Source organism: Capricornis sumatraensis, chromosome 10 (genome assembly GCF_032405125.1).
Source record: "Capricornis sumatraensis isolate serow.1 chromosome 10, serow.2, whole genome shotgun sequence".
Lineage (NCBI taxonomy): Eukaryota > Metazoa > Chordata > Mammalia > Artiodactyla > Bovidae > Capricornis > Capricornis sumatraensis.
Window position 1 is genome coordinate 17,188,404 of NC_091078.1, and position 14,685 is coordinate 17,203,088.

Genomic DNA, 14,685 nt, shown 5'->3' on the forward strand with positions numbered 1-14,685 from the left:
ATATATATATATATATATATTAGATACACCACATCTTCTTTCTTTATTCATCTACTGGTGGATACTTACTTTGCTTTCATTTCTTGGCTATTATGTAACAGTGCTGCTATGAATATTAATGTGCATGTATTTTTTTGAATTGGTGTTTAAAAAATTTTTTTAATATATATCCAGAAGTGGAATGGCTGGGTCATATTCTATTTTAGTTTTATAAGGAACCTCCATGCCTGATGTACCAGTTTACATAGTGGCTGTACCAGTTTACATTTCCACCAACAGTACAGGAGGATTCCCTTTTCTCCACATCCTCATCAGCATTTGTTATTGACTTTTTCATGATAGCCATTCTGACAAGTGTGAGGTGTTATCTCATTGTTTCCATCTGCATTTCATTTGTCTAATAATGAATGATGTTGAACATCTTTTCATGTGCCTTTTAGTCATCTGTATGTCTTTTTTGGGAATATGTCTATTCAGGTCTTCTGCCCATTTTTTAATTATTTTTCTTTGGTTGTTACTGAGTTTTATGAGCTGTTTATTTATTTTGGATATTAACCCCTTATCAGCCATATCATTTGCAAATACTCTGTCCCATTCATTAGGTTGTCTTTTCATTTAGTCATTAATTTCCTTTGTTATGCAAAGCTTTTAAGTTTAATTAGATGTCACTTGTTTATTTTGGCTTTTATTTCTTTTGCCAGGAATTACATATTTTGAATCTTCATTTTAGACTTCAAAACTGAATTTCCTCTTTTTGAAGTCATATTAGACAGTAAACAGCTTGCTGAGTCTACCTACCACAAGAAATAGATTTTCCTAAAGGAGGAATCTTTAAAGAGAGTAGAGTGGCCACTACTTTGTCTAAGATTGAAGAAAGAGAGCGGGCCTTATTTAGGAAGTCCAATAGACAGGGATCTCCAACATGTCTGTCATTATGCTGTTGAGGGTTGGCCATTCATTCAGTTCTGTAGCCCTTGAGATTGTAGCTATGAGAAGATTCCTCTCCACTCTCCTCCCCACCTCTCACTGAGATTTTCAGACTCATCTTTTCAGCCTCGTCACATGTGGAATTATGTCTGGTATTTTATGGTTGTGTCATGGAGCCTGGGAGGAAGGAGTAGAAGGTCTGAAATGAGTACAAGGAAAAATGACCACAATTAGCCCTGAAGTCTTGCTATTTGCTTTCTTTCAGTGTGAACCACTATACTACCAGAAATAATAATTCCTTCTGTGTTCTCCCTAGGAAACAACCATGTACAAACTGAAAAATGGTAAGCTTCACAGATCATGTAAGCAGGGGACAGCAAGATGGTTAGATCTTGGTCTTGAGATTCTGTCAGGGAAGCTTTGGTTTTGACCAAAAACCTTTTCATCTTGGTGGTCCACATTTCCCTCTTTACTCGGTAATAGGAAAACTGTTTAATTTTCTGAAGATAACTGTGAGTAGTGTAGTCAATAAAGGATAGCAACTGTATGGTTGACATTTTTCAAATGTCATACTTAGGTTTTAAATATTCTTCTTAAGTTGTCCAAATTAGTACATATTACTTACAAGTGATGTTGCAAATATTGGCGGTCTTAAACTCTGTTTTTATTTTCTCGTCAGATATTTGTAGTTTTGTGCAGCTGTTCATTGTTTTGTTCCTTTATGGCAAACTTTAAAAAATACTGGCTTCCAGCACAGCAGGGCTTTATGTGTGTGCACATCAGAGAGAAATGTTTTCAGAAAGAAAAAGGTTTAGGTTTCAAAATCCCCAAGGAATTGTTATAAAACAACAGTGAGGAGAAAAAACTCAACAGGATTTAAATACCTTGCTGTAATTCTTTTTGAATTTAAAATTTTCCTGTTCTGTCTTTTATTTTCTAAGCAATAGACCACTTTGCTCTTCTTGGACTACCTTAGCCTAAAAGGAGCAACAAAGTTTCTCTTTTCTTTTCTAAACTTGTAGTTTAAGCTTTTTCTTTTCCATTCAGGTACCTAATTAAATTGAGCCATTTAGTTGATTTGTGCTTAGTTTCAACCGGAATTCAATTAAAATTGCTCTAGCTGAACTAGAGCCACTGATTCTTAAACCAGGTCCAAGATAAGAGATTACAGTGAAAGTAGAAGTAACAAGGAAAGAATATGTTCATCTCAGCCTTTGGGAGTTTTGTGAGCCAAGCTTCCGCTCTGTAGTTTAACAGGGCCAGGTTTTAAGGGATCTCATCTACTAGGAAAGAGTGCAGAGGTTAAAGAGCTTAGACTCTAGAGTTAGGCTGCCTGAGTTTGAGTCTTTTTTTTTTTGTAATTTTAATTGAAGGCTAATTACTTTACAACATTGTAGTGGTTTTTGCCATACATGGACATGAATCAGCCATGGGAGTTTATGTGTCCCCCATCCTGAGTTCCCCTCCTACCTCCCTCCGCATCCCATGCTTCAGGGTTGTCCCAGTTCAGTGGCTTTGAGTGCCGTGTTTCATGCATCGAACTTGGTGATCTATTTCACATATGGTAATATGCATGTTTCAATGCTATTCTCTTAAATCATCCCACCCTCGCCTTCTCCCATAGAGTCCAAAAGTCTTCTTTATATCTGTGTCTCTTTTGCTATCTCACATATAGGGTCATTGTTACCATCTTTCTAAATTCCATTTATATATGTTAATATACTGTATTGGTGTTTTTCTTTCTGACATACTTCACTCTGTATAACAGGCTCCAGTTTCATCCACCTCATTAGAACTGATTCAAATGATTCTTTTTAATAGCTGAGTTATATTCCATTGTGTATATGTACCACAGCTTTTGTACCATTTGTCTGCTGATGGACATCTAGGTTGCTTCCATGTCCTGGCTATTGTAAGCAGTGCTGCAGTGAACATTGGGGTACATGTGTCTCTTTCAATTCTGGTTTCTGGGGTGTGTATGCCCAGCAGTGGGATTGCTGGGTCGTGGGTCATATGGCAGTTCTAGTTCCAGTTTTTTAAGGAATCTCCACACTGTTCTCCATAGTGACTGTACTAGTTTGCATTCCCACCAACAGTGTAAGAGAGTTCCCTTTTCTCCCCACCCTCTCCAGCATTTGTTGTTTGTAGACTTTTGGATAGTGGCCATTCTGACTGTTGTGAGATGTCACCTCATTGTGGTTTTGATTTGCATTTCTCTGATAATGAGTGATGTTGAGCATCTTTTCATGTCTTTGTTAGTCATCTGTGTGTCTTCTTTGGAGAAATGTCTGTTTAGTTCTTTGGGCTATATTTTGATTGGGTCATTTATTTTTCTGGTATTAAGCTGCATGTGCTGCTTATATATTTTTGAGATTTAATTCTTGTTAGTTGCTTCATTTGCTATTATTTTCTCCCATTCTGAAGGCTGTCTTTCACCTTGCTTATAGTTTCCTTCATTGTGCAAAAGCTTTTAATTAGGTCCCATTTGTTTATTTTTGCTTTTATTTCTGTTACTCTGGGAGGTGGGTCATAGAGGATCCTGCTGTGATATATGTCAGGGAGTGTTTTGCCTTTGTTTTCCTCTAGGAGTTTTATAGTTTCTGGTCTTACGTTTAGATCTTTAATCCATTTTGAGTTTATTTTTGTGTATGGTGTTAGAAAGTGTTCTAGTTTCATTCTTTTACAGGTAGTTGACCAGTTTTCCCAGCACCACTTGTTAAAGAGATTGTCTTTTCTCCATTGTATATTCTTGCCTCCTTTGTCAAAGATAAGGTGTCTGCAGATGTGTGGATTTATCTCTGAGTTTTCTATTTTGTTCCATTGATCTGTATTTCTGTCTTTGTGCCAGTACCATACTGTCTTGACTGTAGCTTTGTAGTATAGTCTGAAGTCAGGCAGATTGATTCCTCCAGTTCCATTCTTCTTTCTCAAGATTGCTTTGGCTATTTGAGGTTTTTTGTATTTCCATACAAATTGTGAAATTATTTGTTCTAGCTCTGTGAAAAATACCGTTGGTAGCTTGATAGGCATTGCATTGAATCTATAGATTGCTTTGGGTAGTATACTCATTTTCACTATATTGATTCTTCTGATCCATGAACATGGAGTCTTTTTGTTTTTTTAATCGAAGTATTGTTGTTCAGTCACTCAGTCGTGCCAAACTCTTTGCAACCTGATGAATTACAGCACTCTAGGCTTCCCTTTCCCTCACTATCTCCTGGAGTTTGCTCAAACTCATGTCCATTGAATTGGTGATGCCATCCAACCACCTCCTCCTGTATCACCCCCTTCTCCTCCTGCCTTCAGTCTTTCCCAGCATCAGGGTATTTTCCAATGAGTCAGTTCTTTGCATCTGGTGGCCAAAGTATTGGATCTTCAACTTCAGCATCAGTCTTTCCAGTGAATATTCAGAGTTGATTTCCTTTCAGACTGATTGGTTTGATTTCCTTACTGTCCAAGGGACTCTCAAGAGTCTTCTCCAGCACCACAGTTTGAAAGCATCAATTCTTCTACACTCTGCCTTCTATATGGTCCAACTCTCACATTCGTACATGACTACTGGAATTGAAGTATAGTTGATTTACAATGTTGTGTTTGTTTCAGGTATACAGCAAAATGATTCACTTGTGCATACATGTATATCTTTTTTTTTTTTCCAGATTATTTCCTCATGTAGATTATCACCCAATATTGAGTATAGTTCCTGGTGTTATACAGTAGGTTCTTGTTGGTTATCTATTTTGTATATATAATAGTGTGTATAGGTTTGGAGAAGGCAATGGCAGCCCACTCCAGTACTCTTGCCTGGAAAATCCCATGGACAGAGGAGCCTGGTAGGCTGCAGTCCATAGGGTCACGAAGAGTAGGACCCGACTGAGCGACTTCACTTTCATGCATTGGAGAAGGAAATGGCAACCCACTCCAGTGTTCTTGCCTGGAGAATCCCAGGGACGGGGGAGCCTGGTGGGCTACCATCTATGGGATCGCACAGAGTCGGACACGACTGAAGCAGCTTAGCAGCACCACCAGCAGCAGTGTGTATAGGTTAATCCCAAATTCCTGACTTATCTCTCCCCTATTTCCTCTTTGGTAACCAGACATTTGTTTTCTATGTCTATGGGTCTGTTTCTGGTTTGTATATAAGTTCTGAGTTTTAATCTTAGTTTCCTTTTTCTCCCCTTTTTCAAACTTTATGAATGTCAGTTTTCTACTGTTTATTTGCTGTGTATTCTTGGGCAAGTTACTTTAGCCTTTTAAACTTCACGTTCAACTCAAAATGAGGAGGCCATCAGATGATTACATACAGCCCAAAGTGTGATGCCTGACATGCATGGTTACTCAGTAAACTCTGGCTGTTATGATCTGTATTTCATTAGTGTTATTGTCAACACTTATATGTTTGTTGTTCACCTTGATCTTTTAATATATAACAGTATTTGCATTAGGTAACTTTGTTTTTAAAATCTCCTGTTGTGATAGATTTGAGTTTATAAAAGTTTAAATTGACCTGGCAAAAATCACCATAAGTAAAGTCAAAAGACAAATGACAAACTGGGGGAAAATATATTTGCAGTTCATCACACAAGTAGTTCATTTCCCTAATATATAGAGAACTACTCCTCAGTTTAAAAGAATGGGCAGTTGTAAAGTTTTTTATGGGATGTGCTTCCACTTAACTGTGCTATAGATGTCATGCTTTTCATTTATATTCTCAGAGCATACCAGGCAAACCCTTGGTTGGAGAAGGGCTTGAGACACACAGCTAAAGATACGGACCTGAACTGTTTTTGTATTTCCCTATAGAATCGCTCCCACTCAGAAATACTCTGCTCCTGTCACTGGTGCCCTCCCATACCCTTTACCCTGCCATCCATGACTTTTCTTGTCTCCTGTATCCTCCTTCATATCCAGAAAACCACAGAGTCTGTTCTGTGTTTCATTCATAGTATTTCACATCTGCTCCAATCTTTCTAGGCCCACTACTACTATTTTTAGTCAAGAGACACTCAGTATGTCACAACTTAAATACTACACTGGTCTCCTTTTCTTTATTCTCTTGTTCCTTTCTCCAGTTAGCGTGATATATATCACACCCAGATTAATTTCCTTTGGTTTTCTTCTTGGGCCCCAAGCTTACTCAGAAGCCGTCAGTGGTTCCCACCATCTAGAATGAAGTCTCACTTCTGAATCTCACCCTCAGGACCGCCCCCTCCCCGCCCTTTAATCTGATTCACCTTCCTTATGTCTCTAGCCTTAGTGCTTCTCACTGCGTCTTTTTAGGAACCCTGCATACATCTAAACTGATCTTGACCCTCCAGACCCATTTCTGCCTTCATGCTGCCCTTTCTCCTCCTCTCCTCTAAGTCTTAGACTTGCTACAAGGCCCAACTCAGTTTCTGTCTCTTTGAAAGGGCTTGTCTAGAGAGCGAGCCCTCTCCATCATTTTCTTACCTCCCATTGCATTTACTGATTGCCTGTACCTCTCCTCCCACACTTAACCTTTACTGTCTATATTGTGTTAGGTAAATTTTTGAATTGAATACATAACAATAACTTGTCACAAGGTGAACACAGCTGTGTCATCAACATGCCTCTCTTCTGACACTTACCCCGTCTCCCTAACCAGGTGGCCTGGGATACAGCACCACGTCATATGCCTCTTTACAAGAAAATGCACATCATCAGGTGCTCAGTGACATGCCAGATCAAAAGTTTGAGTCAAGACTAGCCTTTGACAAATAAGAAACATAGAAATTTAAAGGAATATATGAAATTTCTGTTACTAATAAAATTTTTCTTCACAAGTAATTATAGTTGAGGTATAATTAGAAATAATACCATTGAATAAGTCCTCAAGGATTCCTAGGTGGTGATCTATAAGTAAAATCTTTATATCCACCTAAACAAGGCCATGTTTTCTCTTTTCTAACACAAAGTACACAGACATTTTCAACATTTGTTTTTGTTGTCACATTTTATCCAACAAATATTTATTGATCATATACAGTCTCCTGGCTACAGTTATAGCATATAGTGGAATTCAGCTTTGAAGAACATAAAATAACCTTTTCCAGAGTGCTTATTTGAATCACTAGAAATAATTGGCAAAACTAAAACAAAAGCTTAAGACTGATGATATAACAATGACTAAAAATAAAATAACTATGAAAGATTGTTACTAAATCATCATAAATACACAGAGAGAACAAGGACATGGGGACACAAAAGGCCAAGATGAAGCTTGACACGGCAGTAGGGACTTTGGATAAGAAATTCATTTGATTATGATGTTACCACAGGTGTGGAAGAAGATGGCAGCCTATGAAGATAGAATAAGGACAGGTTAAAAAAAGTGCCTGCAATGGGAGAGACCTGGGTTCAGTCCCTGGGTTGGGAAGATCCCCTGGAGGAGGGAAAGGCTACCCACTCCAGTATTCTGGCCTGGAGAATTCCATGAACTGTATAGTCCATAGGGTCGCAGAGTCAGACAGGACTGAGCAACTTTCACTTCACTTCATCACTTCAGAAAGAGCAGAGAGATGTTGTAAACATCGTAGGCAATATTTACTTTTCAGCAGTGCTCTGCAGTTTATAAGGAAGGTACTTTTGACTTATTCATCTTTTTGAGTCCTTGCCCTTTATGGTCTTGTATTGTGGGTGGTGGTGTCTGTCCACAGCTCCCACATGGCCTGTTGAAAGTTTAGACTGAACTTCACTCTTCCTACCCACTGCTCTTGCTTTAGAGAAGCAAGAGAATTTGTGTTCAGTCTGCTGTTTCAGTTTTGTAATTACTACATTGAAATCACATCCCAGCAAACTTCATCATAGTTGTATTTACTCTTCGCTTCAAACCTAAAGCATGAGAAATCTCCCTGTCAAATCATGCCAAAGTGAAGTCAGAGATAAATACCTTCCAGCTCCTGGCTGTGGTGTCTCCATCACATGGAAACATAGGCACAAAGAGGAGAACCATGGGCTGCTAATCCCTAAAAAGTAACTCGTTGAAAGTATTATGAGTTCCCTCTTAGTTTTGTTTTTGTCTTGTTTTTTATTGCCCATTTGGTTATGTCTTTTTTGTACCTAGAAGGCTTCAGTTTGTAAAGCTACAAATCTGTCAGTCTTGTTGACATGGTTTTCACTTCAAATTAATGTTCAGCAAAGGGGATTAGCCAATAAACATTTCAGGCAGTATTTTCTTACACAAAAGGGTAGATACGGTTTGAACATGCTGCCAAAACCAGGAAGGGAGGTTAATTGTGTAAATCATTGCAGGCAGGAGCTGATCACCTTTCTGAAAGACAAGACAATGCAGCACACAAGCTCTAAATAGATCTTTGGGGTCAAGTTGATGTCATGTTGAAGAATCAATATTTACTGGGCTTATAAAGTTAGCCTTTAATGAACCCCAAGCATTTTGCTAGGCGGTTAATGGCAGGAAGAGAAAAGGTGACAATGGCTAAAGTCCATGGCTGTAGAGAGAGTATAAAAATAAGTGAAGAGACAAGACAGTCACTTGCTGGTGTGCAAAGGTCTCAGCCTTAGGTTCTACTCAAGCATTGTTGGTTCACGTACTGAAAGGCTTTCTTGGGATCATGCTGACATTTAAGAAAGAGCAACTCTTGCATCCTAACAGAAAAAGGGCAGCCCTTTGCTCTTTGATACTCCTTATCTAAGCATTGTAGCTTAATTTTCTTGGGATGAATTCTGATGTCTTTTTGCATTCTGCCTTGTAAATGTGCTCATCACGGGAGTAGGTCTTTCTCAGAATGTGGCTCATCCCTTCATCTGACAAAGCTGAAAGCTTTTAAAATAAAGAATTGTAGTAAAGAGCATTTACTTTAAGATGCTGGCTTGAATCCAAAGTCCTATGAAAGGTTTTGGATAAACATTATCATTTGTACTTGTTGTATCATTGAATAGAAGTGTTTCCCTGGCTGTTTTGTGTGTGAGAGTGTTCTGAACTCCTCGCTAGGTTATCAAAATCATTTGTAGGGCAGGAAGCTTATCTTCTGTTTATTTTAGTCACTGTTTCTAATAAATGTTGTTGACGAGGTAGAGGAATGTATTATATCAAATTTTATCCTGGCTGTAACAAAACTAACATTCCCCATGGTCAGTAACTGAAAGTCCATAGAAGCAGCTTTGTTAAGCCATGTGAATCAGGGTATGGCCCCAGGATGTTTGTTACAAGTTCTTGGTCATATCTCCTCAATAGACACATTTTGGAGTTGACTTCTCAGACCTCTTTCTCTAGTGCATTTTTGTCAGAGGAGGAGTCTTTTCAGTCGATGAAGAGTTGCTGTTTTTTCCCCACTCCCACTCCTATCCCTGCTCTCCAGGATCGTTTTTCAGATGAGAATACTGAGGAACAAAGCATAAGAGGTTTGTTAGGATTGTTGTGGACACACACAGCAAGAGATTTTTACAAGAGAATCTGATGTTTACTATTTCTGTCTGTGATTTTCTTTGGATATTCATTCTGGGTTTTTTATTTTTCCTTTTCAGCTATTTGAGAACTTCTACTTTGGTACCCTAAAGCTCAATTCAATTCACATCTCTCAGAGGTTCACAGTGGACAGCTTTGGAAACTATGCCTCCTGTGGACAGATTGACTTCTCCTGAGGTGGATCTTGGGAAGCACTGAAGTTAAACATCCTCACAAGGTGCTGAGGGAGAAGTCTCATCACTTTAAGCGATGGAGGGATGTGGGAAACTGGGCGGTAACTTCCCTGGGCAGCTCCCCGAGGATGCCACAGTGCCTGGTGGTTGTCAGTCACCGCAGTCAGCCAGGATAGTTTTGGGCATGGGGAGAACATATGCCTGTAACATATGCCTGTTCATCTTTCACAGAATCTACCTCTGTTTCCAAAGCTCTTCTCTGGAAGTGTAGCTCTGAAGCCCACTGGAGCTCAGACTCACAGTATTTCTTATATACCTACTGATTTTGCCCCAGCCTTTAAACTCTTTTGTATTAATGTTAATACTTTAAGAGAATTACAAATGTGTGATCTTATTAATCTCTCCACCTAGATCAAATATCAACAAATTCTAGAAGGTTTGTATTTTTCCCTTCTTACACTCTAATTTTTAATCAGTACCCAGAGTTTCTTTTTCATTGTGGTAAAAAACACAGAACACAAACTTCACAGTCTTAAACCCCTTAAAAGTGTACGGTTCAGTAATGTGAATTATATTCATCTTGTGAAATATCTCCAGAACCTTTTCGTCTTGCAAATCTGAAACTCTGTACCCATTAAAAAACTCTTCTTTTCCCCCTGCCTCCCAGCAACCACCATTTTACTTTCTATTTCTATGGATTTGACTACATCGTATAAGTGGAATCACACAATATTTGTCTTTTTGTGACTGGATTATTCTCCTTAACATAATGCCCTCAAGGTTTATCTATGTGTAGCATGTGTCAGGACTTCCTTCCTTTTTAAGAATGAGTAATATTCCATTGGATGTGTATACAGTCATTCCTCGGTTCCCTTGGTTCCAGGACCTCCCTCTGTATCTGTGGATTCTCAAGTCCCTTATATAAAATGGTATAGTATTTGCATATAACTTATACGTACCATCCTGGATACTTTAAATCATTTCTAAATTACTTATAATGACCAAATACAATGTAAATGCCATGTAAATAGTTGCTGGCATACAGTAAGTTCAAGTTTTCCTTCCTGTAACTTTCTGAATATTTTTGGTCCACAGTTGACTGACTCCACAGATGTGGGATCCATGGATGTGTTGAGGGCCGATTGTACCGCATTTTGTTTATCCAGTCTTTCATCGATGGACACTGGGTTCCTTCCACCTTTTGGCTATTGTGAATAATGCCCTATGAACGTGGGTGTACAAATATCTGAGACCCTGCTTTCGGTTCCTTTATTATTTAGAACTTTAACTTAAGCAAAATAGCTGGTAAAGGTTTTAACCTCTTACTTTGATCTGTCCTTTTTCTTCTGAAGTTGGTCCCTTTTATGCTTCTTCAATTCCTGTTCCTTCACCCTACCCTAACCCTTGCCTTTCCATACCACTGATGGAGCTGCAGTATTGTGGCTCTTTTCTGTCTACTTCCCAGGGCAGCAGCAATTGAAACGATGATATCAGCAGGACTACGCAGTTTCTCAGGAGAATGGCAGCCACAGAAGGCACTCCTTTGCTGCAGACCAGCAGAGGGTGGGGGTTCCTCTGCTTAGCCCCACCTGTCAGCCCTGCCGCATTCTCTGCTAGGGAGCCCCAGCCTCACTGTCACCTTTCATCCTTGCCCCCTCACAGCTTTCCTCCCTCCATGGCCTCTGTCTTTCCTTCACTACTTAGTCTCATCCTGATTATTATTTTCTGTTTGAGAAGTCTGATGCTGAGCCCCATGTGTTAATAAGGCCACTAACTGGTAAGACTGTATGTAACACTCAGATTTGTTATCATTGTGACAGCACAAATCATTTGTGAATAAATGGATTTCTAAAGTGACTGAAAAAAAATAAATAAATAAAGTGACTGTGTTTTTCTTCTGATATTCCTGTTTAGTTTTAGTTTGACCCCCTTGATGTACATCGGGATACAGTGCTGCCATCACTTATTCACTGGCATAGCTATTTTATTCTTCCAGGACTTAATATTGGTGCCTGCAGGGTTGGTTGTTTTCCCAAAAAAGCTTTCTACAGGTAATATTCAGGTTTTATTTAAGTGGAGCTTTTACTTCAATCACTTCTGATTGTTCAATGGCATATGGGAATAAGCGCTCCCAGGGGTAGTACTGAATAGCAGAATCGACTGTGGAGTTGAGTGCCCTCATCTCATCTGGTACTGCTTCTAACTGGCTTCTTTCTGACAGCTACCATTGAGCAACCTTGGCCAGAAAATAAAGATGTCTTCTTTTGAGTGTCAGAGGTATGATTTCTTTTTTAGAAATAAAATTTTTGTCTTTGGAAAATGTAACTTTATATGTTCTTGTTGTTTAGTTGCTAAGTCATGTCTGACTCTTTTATTACCCCATGGACTGTAGCCTGCCAGGCTTCTCTGTCCATGGGATTTCCCAGGCAAGAATACTGGAGTGGGTTGCCAGTTCCTTCTCCAGGGGATCTTCCAAATCGAGGGATTGCACCCATGTCTCCTGCACTGGCAGGCAGATTCTTTACCCCAAGACATAAATTCTTAACGGAAATTCTGGTACTTAGTATTTAGAGGTAACTGAGCATGTAAGGACTTAGCGTTACTGTTAAGTGGAGTTTTCTAGCAGCTACATGATAAGGTGGCATCATCACTCTGATGGCTAATAGTGTATGTGCCTGTGTATTTTTGTGTTTTGTAGAATTTTGTAGGTTAGTAGTTATCGATAGAATTGGGGGAAAAAAACGTGTTTATGTTTTAAGTTGGTTTTTTTTTTCTGGATGCCAGTAGACAAATTTTTGAGACACCATAGCTCTAAAGAAAGTACACTTTTAACTACTATTGTGGAGAGGGAGTAGCAGGTAGTTTTGATGTATAACAGAAATTTTATGAAGAGCAACAGTGTAAGCAAATAATTTTTGATGGCGCTAACAGAATTGTTTAAGATTCCATGTCCCCTTTCACCAAACTGTAATGAGGTCAAGGTTGGAGGATTTGATCTCTACTTATAATCCAGTCTCCCTTAGTGTTGCCAATTTGCAGTTCATTCTGCACTGAAATAGAGTTAAGTTGCAGCTGACAAGTTGCAGCTAACAAGTTGCAGCTAACATCGCTCCGGTTGACTTTTAAGGCACCGCTGGCTTCACCCTTAACTCTTTTAAGAAGAGGAGGGGGAAAAGAATCTCTCACCACAGTTGTTACATGCGATCTGTGTTGTTATAAAAAGAACTTTGTTAGGAGAATAATTTTGTGGGTTTTTTTGGATGGGGCATAATGAGTTACCCCCAAATAAACTCCATACCCTTGGTAGAGACATGATAAATATTACTTATAATGGTTATTTTTTAAGTGAACTTCAGAGTTTACTAAATTGGACACTGATGAGAATCCAGCTTCATAATGACACAAAGCTTAGTTCAGATTTGCTCTTGCACTCTGCCATTTTCCTGGCACTAAAGGGAGCCAGAGGGGTATGAGTTAAGGAACACCTCTCAGATTCTGTCTTTATGCCTGCAGGGAGATGGATAGCAAAGCCCAAGTATACTATAGGTAAGAAAAGTGGCAGCTGTTGTGGTTGTTTATCAATAACTTTGTTGTTAATAAAATGATCTCTTAAAGGTAAGATAAGCTTACTGTGTGAAAAAGCATCAAGCTATATACTTTTATGTCTTAAACTTTTTCCAGTGTGTGTGTTATGCTTCAATTTAAATATTTGTTTAAAAAATAAATTTCCTCATCCACAAGTTACTACTTCTTATGCATTTAAGCACATATATCATATTGCTAAGTAATTTTTCACAAATGATAACAGCTAATATTAACAGAGTATTCACATTTGTCATTTATTTGTAAATGTGTATTTATTCATTAAATCTTCACAAGGCCACTTAAGTTGGTGTTGAAGTGAAGTGAAGTGAAAGTTGGTCAGTCATGTCCAACTCTTTGCAACCCCATGGACTATATAGTTCATGGGATTCTCTAAGCCAGAATACTGGAGTGGGTCACCTTTACCTTCTGCAGGGGATCTTCCCAACTCAGGGATCGAACCCAGGTCTCCCGCATTGCAGATGGATTCTTTACCAACTGAGCTATCAGGGAAGCCTTGATAAGTTGATAAGTTGGTGTTATTGTACCTCATTTTAGAAACTGAGATTCAATAAGGTTAAGAAATTTGTCTGAGGTCATAAAGCTTGTATCTGTGGTTCTCAAAATGTAATTTTTGGACCCCTCAGAGTCCCTGATCCTTTAGAGGGGCGAGAAGATCCTACTATTCTCATGAAAATACTAAGATATAATTGACCTTTTTCACTCTAATTCTCTCCTGAGTGTACATTGGGGTCTCCAGAGGCTATGTGATATGGTAACATCACCACACTGATGGTTAATAGAATAGTATGTGTGTATATTCTTATGTTTTCTAGAATTTTATAAGTTGGTAGTTTTAGGTTTTAGATATGTGTTTTTAGAGATAACTTAGTTTGCTCTCGGTACTTCTGCTGTGCTATTACTAGCTACTTCCCATTATACCTGCTGTTACCGGCTGAATTGTGTCCCCTGAGAATTCATGTTAAAGCTCTCACCCCCTAGTACCTCAGAAGGTGACTATTTTGAGATAGGACCTTTAAAGAGGTAGTTAAGTTAAAATGAGGCTGAGGCTATTACTGTGGGCCCTAAGCCAGTCTGACTGATGTCCTTATAAGGAGAGGAAATTTGGACGCATGAAGAAACATTGGACCCCAGACTACCAAGATCAGTCCCTGGGTCTGTCTGCAAAAATGTTTGGTTGATGATATTGCCTAGTAACTGGTGATTAGAGGGGTCTGCGAATGACAGTGAAACTGACTGATACGGAACAGACAGGGCCAGACTGAGGAAGTTCCTTTTGCGTCTTCCCTGATCATCCAAACCCTCAAGGAATGCCCAAGAGACAGAAGGAGGCAGAACATTAAGCACAGTGGAAATACAATTTTTGATGAGATTGTCAGCATTGCCCAGCAGATGTGGCACTTATTTTTAGTTCAAGAACTGTCTGGAATCATTAAAGAGATCTCAGGTACTGCCCAGTCTGTGGACTGCAGGGTTGATGGCTGCCACCCTCAGTGACATCATGGATGACATCAACAATGGTCCAGTGGAATGCCC

At 39.0% G+C, this 14,685-nt stretch overlaps 1 protein-coding gene across 1 annotated transcript in view; it reads left to right on the plus strand.

The window, feature by feature from the left end:
- Positions 1-11,352, plus strand: part of ASCC1 (activating signal cointegrator 1 complex subunit 1) — a 109,832-nt gene extending 98,480 nt beyond the window's left edge. Inside the window, exons 10-11 of the mRNA XM_068981828.1 lie at positions 9,433-9,590; positions 10,642-11,352. Coding sequence (XP_068837929.1) covers positions 9,433-9,549 — 117 coding nt within the window. The 3' untranslated portion in view covers positions 9,550-9,590; positions 10,642-11,352. The remainder of the gene's footprint in view (positions 1-9,432; positions 9,591-10,641) is intronic.
- The last annotated feature ends 3,333 nt before the right edge of the window (positions 11,353-14,685 follow it).